Below are 22,283 nucleotides of genomic sequence, written 5' to 3'. Positions count from 1 at the left end.
TCCTTGAATGCGTGATTTACCTGCCGGCAAGCCTGAATATCTCGTTGTTTCGTTAGGAGGGAAAAGACGCGATCCCAGATTTCATTGGGTAGGGTGCCGACGTCGAATGTGGATGCAGCCACGTTGCTGTGGCTGCTGAGATTGAAAAGAGAATGTGCGAGAGATTGTAGGCGCGACATTGTACCGTGGTATCTCGCGTAAGAGACAGACTCGGGGGCCATCGTGTTCGCCATTTATGTTCAGCAACTTGTGAGTGCGATGTGGATGTCTTGTTAAAGTGTGCGTTCCGTGGAGAAGCGGGTGTAGTAGGTAGCCCCCACCACCATTAGCGTTGGGGCACATCGTCCTTTAGATGTGGATATACAAGCCAAGGAAGACACCAAATTCTACAAGGAGTGCTGGTTTGTGATCTTCGGAGACATACCACTTGACTGTCTGTCGAGCTGGTCGTTGTATCTAGCTACCCTGCTATTCTTGGGCTGTGTGAGAAGCTGGGCAACTCATGTACCATTAAACGTTTATAAAGACCGAACAAAACCCGCTAAAGCGCTCAAACGACCCGCCAGCTCGTATCGTCATCTCATTCCACCTCGCGTGATCATCTCCTTCCACCTCGCATGATCATGACTGTGAACTCGCATCCCTCTTGACCACAAGTCCGATATCATCCAGCCTTCATACAAAAGCAGTGCCAACCACCGCATTCGCCATCTCTACCCGATTGACAGGAACCCTGTTCTACCAGGCATTACGATCCCAATTTGGATCCTGCACAAATCCACCAAGCACGCGACTTCCAGTCTGCAGCAACGGATGTCMCACGACAATCTTGAGGAAACGCTCCAGCCCTCGTCTGCGATCCTCAATCACCGCATCGTCGAATCTGTTCAGGTAGACTTTGCCCGGGAGCGGTGGAATGCTAACCCGTGCGCTCTCCCTCTCGAGTAGATCGCGGAAGACTTCAAAGTCGGAATATCGTCTGCGGACTTCACTTCGGCGGAGTTTGAAGGCGGGGATGTTGGTGGAGAGTCGGATGAGATATGTCGTGTATCGAGACGAGGGAGATGCAGTGGGCTGGTGTGTTTGTGGGTCTGTAACCTGTAAGGAGGATTCGAGGTCAGCTGATGTTGTCATCGCCATGGTCGAGTTTGAAGAGTGCATCTTACCTCGATTTCCAAAAAGTTCTCTGGTACGCCGTAGATCTCTTCAAAACTCTGGGTGTGACTCTCGCGCCCGGTGCTCGCGAATCCCGTCGGAAGATTCAACTGCCCGGAGCGACCAGACTGTTGCTGTCCTTGCTGTCCTTCCTGTGTCGATGGCGCGGGCTCCGCTGGGCGCGGGTCGATGCGCTGCATGGCTACCGCAGCGATGGACCAGTGTGTACTGTTGGTCTGAAGCTTTTCCTTCGGTGACTGTCAGGATGGTATTAGCGATGGGTCTGCGGGATTTGCTGGCGATGTTCCGGAGGAGCTGTGGAGTGCACGAGACCAGAGCTGCCGTGCCGTGCCTCTGACGAATGCCGCCCCACTTCTCGCGTGGTGTTGGCTGCCGAAATTAAGGTTTCGCTGGATGGACATCGCGCCTTCCTACGGAGTATCCTAGGTATCCTTCATCTCATCACATCAATCAATAATGTTCTCTTCTCTCCTCGCCCCTATAGTGCTTCGAAGCAGGCTCTGCTTGGGTAATGTGACATGCAATTTCAAGTCGCAGGGTCGGTGGAAGAGCACATTCCCCACTGCCTTGTTCCAGAGGTATCATATCGCATTTTCATCATCACGCTGTCGAGCTTCCGTTAATCCTTCCCATCTAGCCTTTCCCAGGCCGACCAGGACAAGGTTTTGGAGCTCAGGACAGCAAGACAAGTAGCCCGCGAAGCTGGAAAACATGGACCGGTTGGCAAGACGAATTCGAATCGCAAGGCAAATGTATACAACCAGCAAGAAAGCGATCTCATTATCCAATGCATAAAGGCTGGTGCGTCTTATGCAGAGCTTGGGAGGACTCTGGATCGGTGCGGCACCTCGATCAGGAGTCGATATTTATCTTATTTGCAGTATCGAGATTCAGACGCGCCCAGAGTGAAGTGCGTCGCGCTGGGTGAAGAGATTGCATCGATCGTCAAACAGGTCAAAGCGGGAATTTCGTTCCGTCAGATAGCTCGCCAGCTCCAGGTGTCACAGGGCACTATCAGAAAACGCTACGACGCTGTATGCTCGCCCGAGGACCGAAGGACCGGAGAAAAGAAGATTTATTACACCGACGACGAAATTGACACCATTAAATTGCGTATCCGGGAGGGCATATCGCTAGTCGACATTGCAGTCGAGACCGGGAGGTCTGTCTCGGGTATCAAGCATGTCATTCACAGATATGGAATTCGTGCATCTCGTGGAGGAAACTTGACATGGAAAGAGAAAGATGCCATCCGTCCTACCTTGGAGACATGCTCTCGTCTAACCGTTTCGGCGGAGCAATCGGGCCGTGATCACGATGCGGTAGTATGAAAAGCACGCCTCATGCCACCGAAGCCTTCTGGCACCAGGAAATGGCTGTCCGCAGAGCGAAGTGAGGCGCTCCGGCTGCATCATCTTGGTAACGAAGTTCGGACGATTGCATTACAGCTGGGARGACATTCCGGCGGCACAAAAAGAATCATCCAATCCGAGCTGATTCGGCTTGGATCTGATCCTCATGTCATCAAACCGCTATGGCCACCAGAACAAGTGGATCGATTGATGAGACTTGTCGATGTTGAAGGTCTCGCCATCGCTACTGCTGCGACAGCGATGGGCGTCACAAAATTTTCCGCGGCGGCCAAGTATTATCAAGTTAGGAAAGCAAGACTAGGTTCTTCCGATTCATCATCGCAGGACACCAGCGCGCCAGCAGCTGCTGAGTGATACAGAACAAGTCGAAGCACGTTGACAGCGATACTTATTAGGCGCTTGTCTGAAGAGCCTCGTAAAATCCGCGGAAATTCTCGTGCGGGTGTCACCGCATTGTCTCTGGTGCATCCACTCAATGTGGGACTCGGCCTCGTTTGCTGGGCAACTCATTCGAGAGAGATCTATTGGATGATGACGCTCGCTGCTTGAGGCCGCTGTCTACGGAGTTGCGCCCCGAGTCGAGGTTCCACCTCTAACAGAGCTGGTCGCCACGAATAGCAACATCATGGGATCAGTACGCAGAATCGCGCCAGCCAGGCTCTCACGTAACTCTGCGAGAAAAGCAGGACCGCACATCGAAGACATTGCTTACGACGTGCAGTAATAACCAGCCGAAATAATTGATACGAGCAGCTACCGACGGGACGCTTTGATCGAGGATCCCGCAATCCCGTCTACAGCGCAGTCAGAGCAATAACACTTCCTCAACCACTCTGTTGATGCTCAAGAAGCGCAAAGATACTCTTGAAACGCAACATACACTACGACCCGCTTGTGGACCCAAGATTCCGACCCTCCGAATGCTTGCTTTCGTCCAGTAGCGGCGCCAATGGACTCCTCGAGATCCACTCCGTATCTTGAGCAATATCTGCTCTGCTGTAATCCAGCGCAGTCGACCTTCAAATTTCGCCATCCTCCTCCGTAGTGATATCCCATATGGCACAGGGCATCGCCATCGACCACATAGCACCTGATACTAGCGCCACCTTGCAGACGTACTCTTTCGTTGCGATGTCAGGCCCAGCATTCTCGCGGTATGCCCGCAAGAATCAAGAGAGCAGACCCCGCTAACCATAGATGGAACCCCAGCACTATCACCTTTGCAGCACTCATTCCAATGTCAGCGGCAGGATCCCCATACTTCGGCATCTCCCAATCGATGACGGTTAGCGATGGTCTGACCGGATCGGTCCCAGCGAGCAGAATATTCATTGGACGGAAGTCCAACGCCACCAGTGTCTGAACCTTTGCGGGAGCTCGAAACATCTCGGCAGCTCTATCAATTGCAGGCTGATCGAAGCCTTCGTTTTCCGGGATTTTCACGAGAAAGACGCCCTCTTCCGCCAGGGCAAATTTCGTAGCTGTCATGTTGGCCCAATCCTTGATCCCAGGATTATTGATGCCTGCAAGACGCATATGGGCAGTTCATTTACTAATACAAGATCCTAGGAACCTCACATCCAGGCTCTTGTTGTTGATGTACCTAATAGCGAGAACACAAGGGCTAGCGATGTCTCAGGCAGTCAGATCAGGCAGACCATCTTCTGAAGGAGCTCTCTTCGAGACCCCAGCTGTTCGCAGAAGCGCAGGGGTCGCCTGGATTCCTTATGCTTACCATCCAAACCTTTGTTAGCTGCGGATCTTGAGAAGTATGGTGAACATGATGCGAAAGGGTGGCAGTCCCTAAGCCTTCTATCAGCCACTACTCGTCATCTGTACGATATGTCCACAACCTCGAACAACAATCCGCTAGGGGCGCGGTCATTCTCGATGACCTGCATACGTGAATCAGTGGCAGCTCATACCAGCCTTCATGGGTCGCCTGGAGGCTGAAGGCTGAAGGCTGTGCGATGCAGGCATATGAAGTTGCAGCTGTGCGTGATGGTTTCTCTTCAAGCTATAGCAGGACCATACTCAAGTCCACTTGATAACCGGCTTCGTTACCCTGCCCTCCTTCAAATCACTCAACGCAGTCTCCAAATCCCTGTAATCATAAACCTTGCACAGCTTCTCCACCGGAAAGTCTCCTGCCTTCTGCATCTTACACAACATTGGGATATACACCGGCGGATTCGAATCGCCTTCTCTGCACCCCTTGAGTCCTCGACTCCCCAACAAAAACGCCTGCGGATCAATATTGATCTTCGCTCCGCTGGGCGGAATACCCACTACAGCGGCCGTGCCTCTCATGCCCAACATGTGAACCATACTTTCAATGACTTTGAGGTTTCCGGTACAGTCGACTGCATAATCCACGCCTTTACCACCAGGGGAGGTGGATTTGATATGTGCGATCAAGTCGTCGACGTTTTTGGAGTTGATGACGTCTGTTGCGCCCAGTTCGCGGGCCAGGGGAAGTTTGTGGTCGAAGATGTCGACGGCGATGATTYGCTGGACTTTCATGTATCTGGCGGCCATTAGAGCTGTGAGACCCACCGTTCCGAGCCCGAAGATAACGATTGAGGACTCAGGGTTGGGTTTTAGGATGTTCATTACTGTTCCCGCACCTGTTCTGCGTGTTAGAGGTATGCTATGAATTGGTGGTTGGAGGAGATACCAGTTTGGTAGCCGCAGCCCATGGCTGCTAGAAAGGGTATGTCTTCCTCGGGGATGCCATCTGGGAGTTTGACGATTGAGGTCTCATCCACAAAACTATGTTTTGCAAAACTTGACTGGCCGAAGAAGTGGAAGCGAACTGATTCATCTTTATGCTTGAATTTGGCAGCAGTGGTACCATCGTCTCGCACACCAAAGAGATGCAATCTCGATGCCTCAGTACAATCGGCCGGATGATCGCTCTTGCAGAACTTGCACTCGCCGCAATAGTTGATTGAAAGCAGCACGTAGTCGCCTACTTTGAGGTCCTTGTCCTTGACTTTGCTGCCAATGGCACGCACTGTACCTGCCCCTTCATGGCCGAAGATGGCGGGGAATGGACAGACTGGCAAGGCGCCTGATTGAAAGACGAGATCTGTGTGGCAGATTCCAGAGTATTCAATGTCGACGAGGACTTCGTTGTCTCTCAGCTCGTCCAGGACCACGGTCTCGAGCTTGAAGGGTTCGTTTGCGGCATGTACAACATAGGCAAGTGTTTCAACATTTTTTGTTTGGACCTCAGTCATTTTGAGGTGAATAGACGGGGAAAGAGAGAGCTGTGTAAGAGAGGGAAAGATGTTGTTGGGAGAAAGACATATCACAACCGTGGCAGACGGATGCACATCTGCTTGCCTTTCCCGAGGGAGCTATAGCTTGGTATCCTACCTGTAGAACCCAGTGTGGCAGTGCTCGCAGTTGGCAATGAGAGCAATGTCAGGGTAGAGGGCAAAGGGCAGAGGGCAGAAAGAGAGGGCGACAGGGTGAAGCTGTGCATGTACAATGTTATACCCATCACGGTCCTTCAAAGAGGACCATCACGCAAGGCCATTGACGCCAGAGGCCTAAGTTACCGTGAGGAGTTGTTGATAAGGGAGCAGCCCCGCGTCGCGGTTCTGGGGCACAGAGGAGGGGCACGGCTACAGAGCGGYCTGGCGTTGGGAATAGTCGACCGTCTGTGGTGTCATGCAGGATGCTGCCAAGGTAAGGGCCGTCTCACATGCTCATCGTTGTTCTCTGTGCATGTTACCTACCTCATCCTCGGGCTGATGAATGCCCTGAGAGAGATGTGGAGGTGAGACGGAGACRTGAAAGTCTTGGCCGTGGAGGCATGGGCCTCCCGTCCCGATAGAACACCAGCATTAACACCCTTACCACTCAGGTAATCCATCGCCGCGGGGGCGCTGGAGAGCCCTACCACCAATATTAGTACTGTATCCTTCTTTACCATCCCCATACGTCCCAATTAGGCTAATATACCATCTGTGTCGTTGCTAAGGGCTCTTAGAAGGTGTTGTTAGTTATTTTTACTATGCCCTCGCTACTTAACGAGAGTTAAGAGGCTATTACGCTCTTATTAAGCTGCCCTCCGGATATAGATAAAGATAATAAGCCTACGCGTAAACGCGCTCTACTACGCCCTACGTTACTACCGGATATACTACCCTTCGTATCGCCGCCGCCCTTCGTATCGCCGCCGCCCTTCGTATCGCCGCCGCCCTTCGTATCGCCGCCGCCCTTCGTATCGCTAGCCTATATACCTCCTCCTTCTATATAGCCGGTATTACGGAGGTTATAGCGTTCTATATCGCGTAGGCCTAAAGCGTAGGCCGTAATTAATACGATAAAGCCGAAGCGACGTCGATTAATAGAGTTTAAGGAAGAGCTAGCGCGGCCGCTAGAGGTTATAGATAAAGATAAACTAAATGTATAGGTATTAGCTATATCTATAATAGTAGCTCTAAGTAATATTCTAGAGGGCTTAGAGCCGTTATTCGTATCGCTACCTCTACTACTATAGTAGTACTCGTTCTACTCTTCTATTATTCCTTCTATCGAAGGCCGTAAGGATACGGTAGAGTTAAGCTTAGTATACTATAACTATACCGCGGAGTAGCTAGACCGGCTCCGGTCGCTTAATAAGAGGATACGTATCGAGGATAAAGAGAGGATTACGAAGGAGCGTAAGGAAGTAGAGCTTAACTTAGCTCGAAAGTAGCGATATAAGAAGATAAAGATAGATAAAAAACTAGCGTATAAGCGGAAGTTAGCGAGTAAGGCGAAGAAAGCGAACGTATCGTACATAGCTTAGAAGGTTATTAATACCGCCGTTAGTCTATCTTAGAGGATAAAGAAGGGTAAGGGTAAGGCTATCGAGCCTATCGTTATTACTAGTCTATTAAGCCGGCCTCGTATATCGCTAGAGCGCACTATGTTAATATTACGCTCTAAGGCGCCGGATAGACCGTTAGTATATCGGATAGGCCTATATTATAAGAAGGGTAAGGAACGAGAAGATAAGATATAGCTAGTTACCGGTAATAAGGATAAGGCTAATAATGTTTCGAACTAGATTAACACGGCTACTCGAACGATAAGAGGTGTATTCTTATCCGCTAGGTTAACTACATCTTACGCTCGCCTAGCGATTAATACTTAGGCCGTATAAACGTAGAAGGACGATAGTAGCTAGTATAGTATTATATAGTAATTAAGGACGTTTTATAAATAGAATAAGAAGGACCTCCGTATAGCGGTAGATATTAAACTAGAGTATAGAGTATCTCTTACGCAACAAACACTAGTATAGAGGACTGCTATAGCTATCTATCTACGTCGATTACCTAAGGATTAAGTAGCGCTAGTAGCTAGCGGTAACTTCTTAGAGGCAATTACTAAGCGTTAGACCTATACGAACGGAGGTTATAAAAATAGGGGACGTACTTACTATATTAACGGACGTAATAAGGCATTTAATTACTTGCCGGTATATAGATTATGTCTTATAGCCTAGTAGCAAGAGATTAGAACTAGAGCCCTTACCGCTAAGGAGCTAAGCGAAGAGCTACTTAATAAGTTAATTAATAAGAAGGAGCGTAGTAGCTATAGTAGTAGCGGTAGTAATATACATTCGGTACGACAATCTTAGAAGCTTAATCGATAGGCCTCTAGAGGTAGTAGTAATTAAGTTGTATATATATACAACAACACACTATTAACTATAACACTAACGCCTACACTACGCGGTAATAAGCTATTACTATCCTTATAGCCTAAGCCTAAGGATAAAGTTAAAGAGTTTATTAATTAGTATGCACCGAAGAAGGAATAGAACGGTAAGATACGGTAATAGGCCCTCTAGTCTATTAAAAAGATAATAATAGATAATAATTACTCGGTTATTAATATTACGTAGGTTAGCGAGGATTAATAGCGTAAGAAGGGATTAATACCTAGCTATAAACTGCGTATTAAACGGTGTGTAGAGGCGTTTAAAGCAGAACGAAGAAGGATACGGGTATTAGGTAGATAGTAGCAATATTTAAGGCCTAATAACTTCTAATCTAACGGTCCGATCCTTACGATTTTTCTTCGAGCTTCTTTAGCGCACTATAATCTTATTAAATATGTTCTATATTATATACTATATGTTATATAATAGTATTATTATAAAGGGGTAGGGAAAATCTATACTTTCTAAGGCCTAGTAAATCCTTCCGAGAGTTAAGAAGCTAGTCCTCTAATAGTATATAGTTACTCTAGATACCTACTCTTCTCGAAATGCTTCTATACTATATACTCGAACTCTTATTCCTATATAGCGTAGATAAGAAAGTCCTCGAAGCTAGCGTATATAGCTACCTTATGCCTATGTCGTTTAATCTATAGCTTAAGTACGTTAAAGGACTGTTCGATTAGATTAAAGTCCGGTAAGTAAGGCGGAAGCATCTTAAGGAAGTATCCGGCCTATCGAATAGCCTGCTTAATCGTTTCGTTACGGTAGATAGAGGCATTATCTATAATAAGGATTATACCGGTAGGTAACTAAGGAAGGACTATACTAATAAGCTAGTTAAGGATATCTTTAGAGGTAATAGCTCCCTACTTTAATAACGGCCTATTAAGATAACTATTTATCGTAAATATAGGTACTAGAGACTACCGTTTAGAGCGTTTAGTTAGTAACTATATATCTATAGGATAGCTAGCCGGTAACTATAAGTATTTCCTTTAGATGCGTATTAGCTAGTATACTAACCTTCGTATTACTACTAACACTATTAACACTATTAATAACGTACCTATATCTATTCCGCTTATTATACGCTAACTCGTTAATAAACACTAGGTCCTTACGCCTCTAACCGGCGCTCTTCGCTCGCTAATGCGCTCGTAGTACCTTATTCCGCTTACTAGCGATGCTTCTAGCAACCTTCCGAGTCTAGCTATGCCTTACTAATAGCGCGTATACTCTACGGTCGCTATATACTACGCTAGTATTATCGAATATCTACTAGGCTATCTTATCCGCGTAGGTATCCGGCTACGAATATATATACTATAAAAAGGCGGACTCTTAATTAGGTATAAGGAAAGGCGGACGGCTAATACGGACACCTCTAGGCGGATAGGGCGTTCTAAATAGCTTATAACTTAGCCGTATCTTACTAACGGTTAGATAAGAGACTCTATAGGTCCTTCTAATACTCCGGTCGCTATAGTTAGAGGTTTCGAAGGTAATACGTAGTTAGTAGTAGAGGCTATTATTAAGCCGTTTACTAGTGGACGCCTTCTAAGGCTTATCCTATAACGTATTAAACTAGCGAAAAACTATACCTTTTATACGGACTACTTACCGACATAGTATAAACGATATTAGAGGTAATTAGACTTTAATTAGGTGGTATAGAGACTGCTATAGTACTAATATTAGTAATAGGGCCCTCTAGCTGCCCGCGGAGGTGGAGGATCTTAGTGGTAAGGGTGTTAATGCTAGTGTTCTAAGAGCTTACCTAGATTGGRTCTTCCAAGTTCACGATGAACCTAACTTACCTTACCTACACTTCATCTTCCCTGGCCAGGAACTTTGGGAAATCTTTCGTCCGCATGGCCTTGGTCTCGCTGTTCCGCAAACAGCTGCCCATACTGCAAGGCCCCCACAGTAACCGGTGGACTCGCTCACATGCTGCTCTGTGAATCCCCGTGAGATTTACGTCCAGCGTGAAACCGACGACGACAACGACGACGACGACGACGACGACGACGACGACGCCGGTGCCCGCGAAACCCTTGCGGCACGGATGCCCATACTCCCGGGAAGAAGACGAGCTGATCCAAACTCGTAGACGACAAGGCGTCCCCTACCGATCCATCGCGACCGAGCTAGGCGTGGCATCTCACATTGCTATCAAGCGTCGTTATCAATATCTCCAGAATCACCCCAACGCGAAGAGCTGTAATTTCTCACGGCTTACGCCTAAAGTACCCTGGAGCGCGGCGGACAAAGAGCTGGTCGCGCGGCGCATCCACGCAGGCGAAAGCCTTGGTGACATTGCCCGTGACATGAACCGCACCTATGCATCTGTGACAGGGATGCTCGACAGGCTACCAGAGGAATCACCCTATGCTATTCCCAGGCGCAAAAAGATGAAGTCTCAACCATACACCAACGATGAACTTGCCCTGATCGCCACGTGGCATGGGGATGGTGTCAGTCTGAGGCAGATTGGCGCTCGGCTCGGTCGATCAATGCACAGCGTGGTATACGCAGTATATCATTGCAGAACTTTTTGCAGCGCGCCGACTACATGGACACTTGCAGAAGATGCCAAGCTCCTCACGCTTCTTCGGTCTGGTCTCACTGTCTCAAAGGCCAGCGTGTGTCTGGAAAGGACTCTTGCAGCAAGCCAGAACCGTCTCCATCAACTAAAGGCAAACCTGTTCCCCGGTGGACCTCGTAAGTGGTACATGACAATCTCAACCGAAGAGCTTCGCCAGAGCGGTTTGCTGTGAGCGTCGGACCGAGTAAGAACAGGGTCCACCCACGAGCAGGGACGTGGAGCTCATCGAGTGCCATGTACGAAGGAGATCCTCCCGTTGAGCGCCAGCAACACTTTTCGCAACGGAGCTCCAACACTCACAAGCATTGTCATCTCTCACGAAAGAGTACCCTGGTACCAGGGAGGTCCGTCTACCTGCTCCCTCCCTTAGCTGTGCTCCACGGCCTTGTCTTCACCTTGGGGGCGACTTCAACTCAAGACAGCCACTCGAAGCACCGAAAGAGCTCGCTGGTAATGTTTTTCCTGTCCGTCGGGCCATGTATGCTCAGGATTATTGAGGGACTGCTCGCTCTGTCGATCGAAGAGGGCGCGGATTTCGAGTAGCTGTCACCCTCTCCCATCATGAACACCGGTGCCGCAGCCTATATGCACCAGACCTCTGAACCACACGCCCTGTAAACGCCCAAACCAAAACGCCTCGCCACCAACACTTTTGAGAGGAACAAGCAAGCGGCACTGCTCTTATCGCCATGCATAAAAAGTCGGATGCTAAAGCATATCGAGTCGTGCAATCCTGTTGGTCTTTCTACGGAGAACATACAGAACGCGGCAAACGCTACAGACTTCGGACTGTGCGTTCTCGAGACTTGCACAAGGACCACCCTCAGCAAACGCGAATTAGTACAAGAAGCAAGCGGCTCTGCTGTTATCGATTTGCCTCGCTGCTGCAACGAGCATTTTTTCCAATGCCGAAGCATTCCGCAGACGTCCATAATGGTGTTTCCTCCGTACAGAGTCCAATCGCACTTGCATATGCAGACTTCCTGTCTGGGCTCTGTATGCATCCACCTCAAAATTGACATCAGCCTTGCAGGTCGAGTGATGGAGCGATTGATTAGATTATGCACCGTCGATCACTAGTGTGGACTCACAGACTTGTTCCATACCTCGGATTGGGCCGTGGACAAAGTCGAGTGCGGGACAGCGACTTGACAGACTCGTGCATCGGAGCTTGCCATGGCCGAGGTCAGGTTTCGCAAGTGCAATGCACAGAATGCACCGCCAGATATGGATCACTGTGGACAACAGTAGACCGGGTCTGAACAATCGATGTCTGCAAAGGCAAGTCATGGGAGGCCTGGCATGAGACCTACCATCAATCCTCCGTTCTCTATTGCGAAGCAAAAACATTGCATCATTTTACACTCAGCGTACATCATCTACATGCGAGCGCACATCCTGCAGATTTGCCGTGGTTCTTTGCTTTTACCTCCGCAGGTAGCGCGGAGGGCGTCACGATCGCCGAGGTGTCTAAAGCTTCTTCCGGCCTTTCAAGGTTCGCGCGACAATTCGTTGTCGATCTTTCGGTTCTTGTGGCCACCAAGCATCATTCTCCGAAACTAACCCCGCGTGTCCACTATCATCACATCAGATTGATGAGATCTCGGCCAGGCGAAAGGGTTCGGCTATTTTCAGAGGTATCTGGAGAAGCACTACGTGCTACTGCCAGCTTCAAGTAGGCGTTGATGTTGATCTTCCTGGTAGGTTCGAATAAGTAGTAAAGCGTCCCACACTTGCTTGCTAGACCAGAGTCTTAGTATATTTTCCTCTTCTCTTTTCGTTGTATGCCAGCCACTGGTGCTCTCCATTTCAACCAGAACGAAGACACAAATCTAAGCCAGCGGATCTGGCCAAATTCAGTATGAGGCTCGGAGCACAACTCACATTCCTGGCCTTCTGGAGCCAACAAGTGGCAGCCGTGACATACATCCAGAAGTCGCAGTACTGTGTCTCGGCATGTTCAACGGCACTACAACACGTCTCTTTCGGAGGCCAGATGCCAGCGATGATGGCTCCTGCAGTTCCATGTACCAGTCAACTTTACATTGATTCTCTCTTCTATTGTGCAGCGACGTACTGCACTGAGAAACAGGTGGATTCGGGGCTGAGCTACAGTAATGAGACCTGCAAGTCAGAAGCCGGACAAGCCCTACCCAGCTACACAGCGTTCAAGGCCAACCAGTATCCCATGTCGATCGCGAGAGTTCAGAGGATATCTCAAAAGGAAGCAAAAACCAAGACCGACGAACCTGTTCTTCCCGATCGAGGCCTCTTCGATCTGGGCTATGCGTCGACTTCTGCGACGAACAAAAGCGACTATTTCAACTGGACATTCACCTGGGCTTTGTATGGATATTGGGGCCTGGTCATAGTCGTTGGAATGGTCAACCGCATCGTACAATTTGGACGCCATCGCAGGAGTCCTCAGCCCGATCTCATTCGAGGCAAGGTTATTGAGCGTCAATCGGGATCGACCATTGCTCGGGCTCACAGAGCAGTTCGTCGAAGTCTGCTGATGCCTTTGGCTTTTGGCAATAGAGATGGGAAAACGCCGAAGTGGGCAGCGATTCCGTCGAGGACAGAGGCACTGCTGGTCGCGACTTACGTCGTGATGAATATTGTTTTCATGTTCCCGGGCTACGATCTTGTTGAAGGCAACTTGAAGTATGTCTTCAAACATTGTCTCTGTGGCAACAAGAGCTAACCGGCGGCTACAGCTCTCCGGAGAAGAGGATGCAGCTAGGTCATTATGTCTGCAATCGAGCGGGTACCTTGGCTCTTGCCAATATTCCTATCATCTGGGTGTTCGCTGCTCGAAACGATCCTCTGCTGTGGTTGACTGGTAAGATCATGATGACACGAAGCCTTCCTAATCAATACTGACAAGTCTCTCTATAGGTTGGTCATACGCTACTTACAGCCAGTTCCACCGATGGTCCGCCAGGATTGCTACCTTACTCGCTATCGTTCACGCTTCCGGATATTCCATTCTGGATACCTGGCAGGGACGCTACCTAACGGCGTGGACAGTTGAGTTCTGGTACTGCGGGGCGATTGTGTGTCATGCGTCTACCTTTCACGTAACACGAATTATGCTGACCACAAGTGTAGGCTGTGGTATCCATGTCCGTTCTCGTTGGGTCTTCGATATATATGGTCCGCAAGCGTTGGTACGATGTTTTCCTCGTCCTCCACATTTCGTTCGCCGTGGTACTGTTGGTTGCGCTCTGGTTCCACCTCAAGATTCACAATGGGGCTTACAATGGCTACATCTGGCCTGCCGTAGCGATCTGGGCGCTTGACCGATTGCTGCGCATTTCACGCGTCGCATACTTCAGCCTCATACCGAGCATCAAAGGGGTCCAGGCTACCGCGGAATGGGACGAGTCGAAGGATCTTGTTCGTTTGGACGTCACGGATTTCTTCAAGAATACAAAGACGACACCTGGTGGTTTCTACTACGTCTACGAGCCGGGTAGAATCCGCGGGTATGAATCTCATCCTTTCACGCTGTGTAGTTGGAACTATCCCAATCCAACGTCGACCAAGGGGTCCGAAACGTCTTCGATGGAGGAGAAGCGCGAAGACTATGATGCGAACCTCCGCGCGGAGTTCAAAGACGTCGAATTGGGCGTCGATAAAGTCATCACAAACGAGACAATCCCAGACACAAGAGGATCCAACGACGCTCGCCACACGTTCCTCATTCGACCCAAAGATGGCTTTACTCAGCGTCTTCGACACAAACATTCGAAACAATTCCATGTTCTCCTCGAAGGACCTTATGGTCTGGAGCTATATATGCACCAATACGCGGCAGTGGTCATGATCGTCGGTGGCTCAGGCATCACGGCAGCCGTGTCGCGTACATATTCCCTCCTTCGAAAGACAGCGCCACCATACGTGCGGCTCGTCTGGGTGGCGCAGAAGCAGGCTACGGTCGATGATGTCTGCGCTAATGAGCTCAGTGGCGTCTTGGGGAACTCGCGGTTCAAAATGGATGTCTTTTTGACTTCTGATGAGACTAAAGGAGTCCCTTTGAACGATGTTCCATATGGGCTTCACTCAGGACGACCGAATGTCGATGTGATTCTGGATGAAGAGCGGGATAAATGTGCGGGGAGTATGGCAGTCTTCTGCTGTGGACCGCCTGGTCTTGACGCTAGTGTGAGGAATTCAGTGGTGAGGTTGTTGCGGGAGGATGGGCCGCATGTTGCGTTTCTTGAAGAACGTTTCTCGTGGTGATGAATCGATACGGCTCGTTCTATACGATGCATGCAAGTGATATGATGATTACGATTTACGATTGATTGGATGAAAAACTCTGATGCCTAATTGTGCATTGCTGAGAAGACACTGCGACCACCGGGAGGATCTGGAGGACGTGACGTCAGCTGAGCGGCTCAAACCAACTCACAGTACATGTATACATATACTTTACATCAACATTCACTGCAGCAGATCGCCTCCCATCTGGCTTCCTCGCCTTCCATCACAATGGCCAGCTCGACATTAGAAAACCTCCCTCGGGACATCCTAATCATGCTGCCAGAATACATCCACAACATCGAAGACTACACAAATCTCTCTTCGACATGCAGGATACTGCGAAGCTGTATGACAGCCGCAACMCCAAAAGACATCTTGAGACTTGCAGCCGCGCAGAAGGATGTCTTTTTCCGTCCGAGTCCGCTGTTCCTTGTCATGGCCACGGCGAAGGAGCTGGGGAATTGGGCACGGATCTCGGATGCTAATGAGCAGGAATTTGCGCGAAGATGTCGAGAGGGGAATTCGGGTTTGCTGCAGTTGGCGTTGCAGCATTGTGGGTTGAGTATGGAGAGGATTCGGGAGTTGCATCTCGCGAGGTTCGAGATTATCAACCCCGTGATTGATATCATTGATCAGTGTGTGGGACAGCAGTGGTATGCGATTGAGGATTTCTGGAGTGGAGGTGTTAGCGACCGTGAGTTGTGATTCGATGATGAATGAAGTTTATGGTTCATGGCTGATTTAATGGTCAGCGTGCACGATCGATGCGGAACCAGCAGAGACCTTCTTCAATCTAGCAATCTACGGGGAACTCTTCTCCCCAGATCTCGCTGCCCTTCTCCAACAGGACACACAGTCGAGGAGATTGAAAGTCGACACCCGTCTCAAGTTTTCAAGATACTGTGTGTCGGACATTGCGGGGTATGGCAGTGGTGGGGGCAACAGCATCGCTCTGAGCTGGATGATCAAAAGTAGTCGTTGGAGACCGCATTGGCAAGCCATGAGAGAAACCGCTGCAGCTCCTGACTTCCAGGAGAACTTTCCTGTTGATTGGCTGTATCATGAAGACCATCAACGGGTAGAAGACCCGGAGGCAGCCCTTGATTGGAGGCAGCGACTTTGGGGAAATGTGATGTTGTGTCAAGGATTAGAGGGTTTGGGGATGATGAGGCCGGACTTGCGGCATGCATGGATAGATCGGGTTAGGATGTGGAGAGATCAGATCGCGAGGTTGGAGAAGGAGCCTGAGTTGGTGAAAGTGGGACGGCAGGCGACTTTTGAGTATCCTTTTCTGCTGGGTGATTTGAACTCGGCGCATGCATTTGCAGTTGCTGAGAGAAGAGATCGAAATTTGACGTACTTTGTTGATTGGAGCGAGGTCTGAGAACTCCCATAGCGAAGCGAAGGGCCAGTTCGAAGGCCGAAGCGGAGCGTTAAATATAATCGAAACGAACATACCTTCCTCTTATATAGGCTCTAGGGGGCTTCGAAAGATTTGAAGGCACACGCTCTGATTGGTTCCTTAAAAAAAAGTTATTCATCACGGGGAGCAGTTTACGGCACTGAGATTATTCGTCTTGAGCTTCGGGCTGATTTGCAGAGTTCTTGAGAAGGGAGAGATGAAGAAATTGTTCATTCACAGCAGCACAATATCGTAACCGCCCTTGGGTATCCTAACAGCATCATCGTCGTTACCATACTTCCGCCTTAGAATCTCAAAAACGATCAAGCCGGCACTCGTACTTGGAACCTGTCTCAAAGTACTCATGAAGAAGTCCCGGTATAACCAACGGCGCAGGCCGCCTTCTTTCCTAGCAATGACATAGCAATGCTTTAGCGATTTTCGATAAGCTGCGGCATAGAGCTTCAATGCTCGTGTTTTGACCTCTCCAGGTTTCGCGTGGTCGTGGGAATCTATCCAAGCCAGGCGACCGTAGTGAAGTTCTTGTATTCGACTCATGGGATGCTGAATCACGGCTTGTGAAATTGACGCCGCGGCTCCTGCTAAGAGGAGGAATGTTGGTTCCACCATATAATGAGGCCGTATTTCCGGTCTTCCATAGATACTCGCTTGAGCGGAAATGCTCTCTTTCTGGTTCTTGGAGAGGTTTCCCCAATCACCATAGTATGTGGAGACGAAATTGTAAAATGCCTGTGATTTGATGTATTCGAAAGTGGCGAAGAAGACTCCGGCTCCTAGAGAATCTCGGACGAAAGAGAGCGACCAGCCTGCAAAGATTCCTCGGGCGCCAATTTCATTCGTCTTACGAAGTGCGTATTGCCACATGTTGGCGTACTTTCCAGCCGCCATTTCGGTGGAGTGGAAGCGAACTTGCAGGGCATCGAGAGGTGCTGCGAGTACGCTTTGAACCGAGCCGGCGAGGAAGCCGGCGGAGAAGCAGGTGAGTGGGGAGGCGGGTGGGTAGACTCTTTTGGTGGAACGGGAGGATGGTTCATGCATCAGACCCAGAGTTTGCAAGTATGCCGTGTACAAGACCGCTCCGACGGCAGTGTTGGCAATGAGAGGGGGCAGAACCATGTTGGGGAGGAACTTCCATCCATGTTGATTGACCGCCKACGCGAGGAGGGCGGGTGAAGACAGACGCCAGCTCCACGCTTCTCCCGCTTGGATGCGAGGGTTGATAGCCCGCGCATAGCCCTGTAAGGTGATCAGGTTAATTCAACTCGCAGTCTTGAACAAGTCCGGTTCTTGGCCTTGTTTGAGTGATAGCATACCATGTAACTACAGCATCGTCAGAGATACAAATAATGTATGTGGATGATCAATCCCCTCATCTACCCTCACTTACTCTATTCGTGGGCGGAAGAAGGCTTTGATGGGCGCTCGAAAGTAAAAGGTCAAGAGACGWGCACTCAGCGCTCGCATCGTGGCGGCAGAGAAGCCCGTCGACGCATGTTCTTTGCGCTTCTTCTTCTTCTTTCGATCCTTCTTCTCCACCAGATATCCATCGTGATTGCTTGTCCGAGCACCAGCTGGGACATCACTGCCCTGACTCACACTGTCGTTCATGCCCAAATTGGGAATAAGATAAGATATTTACCGCCTCATCGCATCTCAACATCGATCTTGCCGCAGTGAAGTCGACGAGCAAGAGTCGCACGTGCCATATCAGTTTGCGGATCGGCGCTCGGACCACGCTGCAGCCTAAGCTCCCATTCTCGTTTCAATCACGAACTCGCGTCGCCGCGTTGGACAAAACATCTTCTTCTCCCTCTCATCCTTCCGTCACCTCCTCCCCGACCATCACCTCCAACACCGCCATCGCCGTTACACCTGCACGGCTCCCTCGACATCGCCTATCATGGCGGAGGAAGTCAGCATCGATCCGACGGCCTTTCACAACCGCCTCTCCGCGCTGATCACCGCATGGAAGGCCGACAAGCGCAGCGGCAACCATGTCTTTGGTGACGTGGGCAGCATCGTTATTGTTATGGGCAAAAGCGACGAGACCCAGGGTTTCCACAAGGCGAATGGTACGCAGTTCTGGCTGTTGGGATATGAGTTCCCGGCCACGCTGTTTCTCATCACCCTCGAGGCAATGTACATTGTCACCACCAAGAAAAAGGCAGCCTATTTGGATGTTCTCAAAAACGGAAAGACACCCGTCGAGGTGCTGGTGAGGGGCAAGGATGCCGCGGAGAACACCAAGCAGTTCGAGAAGATGACGGAGACGATCAAGGCTGCTGGAAAGAAGGTCGGCGTGCTCACCAAGGAGACCAGCACTGGACCATTTGTGACCGAGTGGAAGACTGCACTGGCAGAGATCAGCAAAGAGATCGAGGAGGTGGATGTCAGCGCAGCGCTCTCGTCAGCCATGGCTGTCAAAGACGAGAATGAGCTGCGCGCGATCAGAAACGCTGCCAGTGCCTCCGCATATGTCATGAGAGATTACTTCGTCGAGACCATGTCGGATATTCTGGACAAGGAAAAGAAAATCACCCACAAGGCCCTCTCCAACAAGGTCGGAGACAAACTGGACGATGAAAAGTTCTTCCGCGCCATCAAAGGATTGGGCAAGTTTGACTCGATGCAGCTGGATTGGAGCGTGGCGCCAATCGTACAGAGCGGTGGCAACTTCGACCTCAAACTTGCCAGCGAGCCGGACGACAACAACCTACACCAGCCGGGTGTCATCATCTCCGCTCTGGGATTGCGATATCAGACATATGCTTCGATGATTGCGCGGACATATCTGGTTGAGCCGAACAAGACTCAGGAGAGCATGTACAAGTTGCTGCTCTCGGTGCACGAGACGGTTATCAAGGAGCTTCGGGATGGTGTGCAAGCGAAGGATGTCTACAACAAGGCAGTTGCTGTCATCAAGGCAAAGAAGCCCGAGCTTGTGGAGCACTTTGTCAAGTCTGTTGGTTCAGGAATTGGTATCGAGGCCAAGGATAACATTCTTGTGCTCAATGCCAAGAATGTCCGCCAGTTGAAGGACGGCATGACATTCTCAATTACCACAGGATTCTCCAACCTGGAGAACCCAAGTCCTCGCGACAAGAAGCGTGACGGGACATACTCTCTATTGCTGAGTGACACAGTCCGCGTGACTGCCGGATCCGATGCGTACTGTTTCACCAAGGATGCGCCGCGCGACATGGAGAGCGCTTCGTTCTTCTTCAACGATGAAGAGGAAGAGAAGAAGCCAAAAGCCAAGCCGAAGAAGGATCCACGTGTGGGAGCTGTCGCTTCTTCAAACATCACCAAGACTCGTCTACGGGGCCAGGGTGGTACCACACAGAATGAAGAGCGAGAAGCGGCCCGCAGAGCCCATCAAAAGGAGCTGCACGACAAGAAGCAAAAGGACGGTCTGGCGCAATACACTGAAGGACACGGCAACCTCAACGGTACGCAAGAAAAGAAATTCAAGCGATTCGAGTCCTATAAGCGGGACACTCAGTTTCCATCCCGCGTCAAGCAGCTTGAAGTGTTGGTCGATCAGAAGAATTACTCACTGATCCTCCCCATCATGGGCCGTCCGGTACCCTTCCACATMAACACGGTCAAGAACGCCACCACCAGCACAGAAGGTGGTTTCTGCTATCTTCGTATCAACTTTCTCTCCCCCGGCCAGGGTGTGGGCAGGAAGGATGATCAACCCTTTGAGGACCCCGGTGCACACTTTATTCGCTCGTTGACCTTCCGTAGTAAGGACAACCAGCGCATGGAAGACATCAAAGATCAAATCACCGAGATCAAGAAGGCTGCCGTTCGCAAGGAGCAAGAGAAGAAGGACATGGAAGATGTTGTGGAGCAAGACAAGCTTGTTGAGATCCGCAACCGCCGCCCACTCAGACTCGATGGTATCTACCTGCGACCTGCAATGGAGAGCAAGCGTGTCGGAGGATCCGTTGAGATTCACCAGAACGGTTTGCGCTACAATCACATTGGCTCTGCAAAGGTCGACATCCTATTCAGCAACGTGAAGCATCTTTTCTTCCAACCTTGTGTCGGCGAGCTGATTGTCATCATCCATGTCCACCTTCACAACCCAATAATGGTGGGCAAGAAGAAGGTCAAGGATCTGCAATTCTACCGCGAGGCGACTGAGATGCAATTCGACGAGACTGGCAACCGGAAGCGTAAGCACCGCTATGGTGATGAGGAGGAGTTCGAAGCCGAGCAGGAAGAGAAGAGACGACGAGCACTACTTGACAAGGAATTCCGCAACTTCACCGAGAAGATTGCCGATGCCGGAAAGAGTGAAGGTATCTCCGTTGACATGCCTTTCCGTGACTTGGGATTCAACGGTGTGCCGAGTCGCAGCTCCGTCACCATTCAGCCTACGACCGACTGTCTTGTCCAATTGACGGAACCACCTTTCATGGTCGTCACGCTCAACGACATCGAGGTTGTGCATCTCGAGCGTGTTCAATTCGGACTGAAGCAATTCGACATGGTCATCGTTTACAAGGACTTTACACGACCACCCTCTCACATCAACACCATTCCGGTGGAATCTCTCGACAGCGTACGAGATTGGCTGGATAGTGTCGACATCCCCTTTACTGAAGGTCCCCTCAACCTGAACTGGGCAACGATCATGAAGACTGTGATCCAAGACCCTCACGAGTTCTTCAAGGATGGTGGATGGTCTTTCCTCTCCAACGAAAGTGATTCCGATGGTGAGGACGAGGAAGAAGAGGAGAGTGCGTTTGAAGTCTCAGAGGAGGATCTCGCCAGTGATGAGAGCTCCGAAGACGAGAGTGAGTTTGACGACGACGCAAGTGCAGATGCTAGCGAGGAGGATGGTAGCGACGACGAGGAAGGAGATGATTGGGATGATATGGAGAAGAAGGCTGCGAGGAAGGATCGTGAAGGAGGACATGACGATGATGAGGATGCGGGCAAATCCAAGTCTAAGACGAAGTCGAAGAAGCGGTGAGATGTACCGCGCAAGATTCGAAGCAGGCTGGACTGGGAATCTGTTTGATAGCGGGCGTTTTTATTCACTTTTACGAGATGCTTCTYACGTAGCTTTGGAACGCTGGGAAGGGAGGATAGCGAGAAACCAGGCCGAAGAATACTGTAGTTTGTATACCTTTGTTTTCTGGCGCGCTACCAGGACATGCGTTGAGAAGACGAACGAATCTTAGCATTGCATTCACAAATGTCCATCGTTCTTCCTTTATAGTCGCTGCAGTTGAATACATGTGTGTTCATTGATCACCACAGCGGGCAGAAGTAAGTTGATGACAGAGACTTGTTGGATTCACTTTTAGCTGGACAAGAATAACTTCTGTTGCCTTGCTACCCTAACCAGCTGACATGTAGTACACGGATGGAGCCTCTCAGCTTCCGTTTGCTCAAGGCATGTACATGCCATGTCCCTTGTGAGATGAGCCATGTAGAAGGAAGGCTGGAGCACGTCGAGATGCACAGGAGTTTTCCGCCGGCGTCAACGATCTGAAAGATGAAGCAGTGATTTCATCGGTCAGTACAGACGGGAGCATTCTCTCACATATRAATGAATAGTGAGGAGTATCATTCATCAAGTAAGCAAGTAATCAAAAAAGCTCTCATCCTAGGAGCATCCCAAGTAAACCTCCTTGAAATGCAACGCAATGCAACAAAAAACCACAATCATAATCATACCCTGTCATCACA

The 22,283-nt window shown here is 49.9% G+C and overlaps 8 protein-coding genes; 5 read left to right on the top strand and 3 right to left on the bottom strand.

Moving 5' to 3' along the window:
* Nucleotides 1-738: 738 nt before the first annotated feature.
* Nucleotides 739-1,355, bottom strand: RCC_00984 (probable GRD19 protein, involved in retrieval of late Golgi membrane proteins from the prevacuolar compartment; the record flags this gene model as incomplete). XM_023766210.1 has 2 exons in its annotated part: nucleotides 739-1,098; nucleotides 1,167-1,355. The coding sequence occupies 2 exons, from the start codon at nucleotides 1,353-1,355 to the stop codon at nucleotides 739-741; spliced, it is 549 nt and encodes a 182-aa protein (XP_023621978.1).
* Nucleotides 1,356-1,632: 277 nt separating this feature from the next.
* RCC_00983 (uncharacterized protein) lies at nucleotides 1,633-2,507 on the top strand (the record flags this gene model as incomplete). XM_023766209.1 has 2 exons in its annotated part: nucleotides 1,633-1,754; nucleotides 1,814-2,507. 2 exons carry the CDS (start codon nucleotides 1,633-1,635, stop codon nucleotides 2,505-2,507), a joined length of 816 nt encoding a protein of 271 aa, XP_023621977.1.
* A 1,098-nt stretch (nucleotides 2,508-3,605) lies between these two features.
* On the top strand, nucleotides 3,606-3,912 carry RCC_12287 (uncharacterized protein; the record flags this gene model as incomplete). XM_023766208.1 has 2 exons in its annotated part: nucleotides 3,606-3,703; nucleotides 3,759-3,912. 2 exons carry the CDS (start codon nucleotides 3,606-3,608, stop codon nucleotides 3,910-3,912), a joined length of 252 nt encoding a protein of 83 aa, XP_023621976.1.
* Nucleotides 3,913-4,583: 671 nt separating this feature from the next.
* RCC_00982 (related to zinc-containing long-chain alcohol dehydrogenase) lies at nucleotides 4,584-5,791 on the bottom strand (the record flags this gene model as incomplete). XM_023766207.1 has 2 exons in its annotated part: nucleotides 4,584-5,176; nucleotides 5,227-5,791. 2 exons carry the CDS (start codon nucleotides 5,789-5,791, stop codon nucleotides 4,584-4,586), a joined length of 1,158 nt encoding a protein of 385 aa, XP_023621975.1.
* A 6,952-nt stretch (nucleotides 5,792-12,743) lies between these two features.
* Nucleotides 12,744-15,127, top strand: RCC_12099 (uncharacterized protein; the record flags this gene model as incomplete). XM_023766206.1 has 4 exons in its annotated part: nucleotides 12,744-13,546; nucleotides 13,600-13,724; nucleotides 13,781-13,938; nucleotides 13,994-15,127. The coding sequence occupies 4 exons, from the start codon at nucleotides 12,744-12,746 to the stop codon at nucleotides 15,125-15,127; spliced, it is 2,220 nt and encodes a 739-aa protein (XP_023621974.1).
* A 252-nt stretch (nucleotides 15,128-15,379) lies between these two features.
* RCC_12098 (uncharacterized protein) lies at nucleotides 15,380-16,535 on the top strand (the record flags this gene model as incomplete). XM_023766205.1 has 2 exons in its annotated part: nucleotides 15,380-15,845; nucleotides 15,904-16,535. The coding sequence occupies 2 exons, from the start codon at nucleotides 15,380-15,382 to the stop codon at nucleotides 16,533-16,535; spliced, it is 1,098 nt and encodes a 365-aa protein (XP_023621973.1).
* A 252-nt stretch (nucleotides 16,536-16,787) lies between these two features.
* Nucleotides 16,788-18,182, bottom strand: RCC_00980 (related to mitochondrial carrier protein; the record flags this gene model as incomplete). XM_023766204.1 has 3 exons in its annotated part: nucleotides 16,788-17,810; nucleotides 17,888-17,894; nucleotides 17,962-18,182. The coding sequence occupies 3 exons, from the start codon at nucleotides 18,180-18,182 to the stop codon at nucleotides 16,788-16,790; spliced, it is 1,251 nt and encodes a 416-aa protein (XP_023621972.1).
* Nucleotides 18,183-18,474: 292 nt separating this feature from the next.
* RCC_00979 (probable FACT complex subunit spt16) lies at nucleotides 18,475-21,561 on the top strand (the record flags this gene model as incomplete). The annotated part of the gene is made up of 1 exon (XM_023766203.1): nucleotides 18,475-21,561. The coding sequence occupies one exon, from the start codon at nucleotides 18,475-18,477 to the stop codon at nucleotides 21,559-21,561; it is 3,087 nt and encodes a 1,028-aa protein (XP_023621971.1).
* Nucleotides 21,562-22,283: the final 722 nt, after the last annotated feature.

The sequence above is a fragment of the Ramularia collo-cygni genome (genome assembly GCF_900074925.1).
Source record: "Ramularia collo-cygni strain URUG2 genome assembly, contig: RCC_scaffold01, whole genome shotgun sequence".
Classification (NCBI taxonomy): domain Eukaryota; kingdom Fungi; phylum Ascomycota; class Dothideomycetes; order Mycosphaerellales; family Mycosphaerellaceae; genus Ramularia; species Ramularia collo-cygni.
This window is presented reverse-complemented; position numbering and strand designations above follow the sequence as displayed.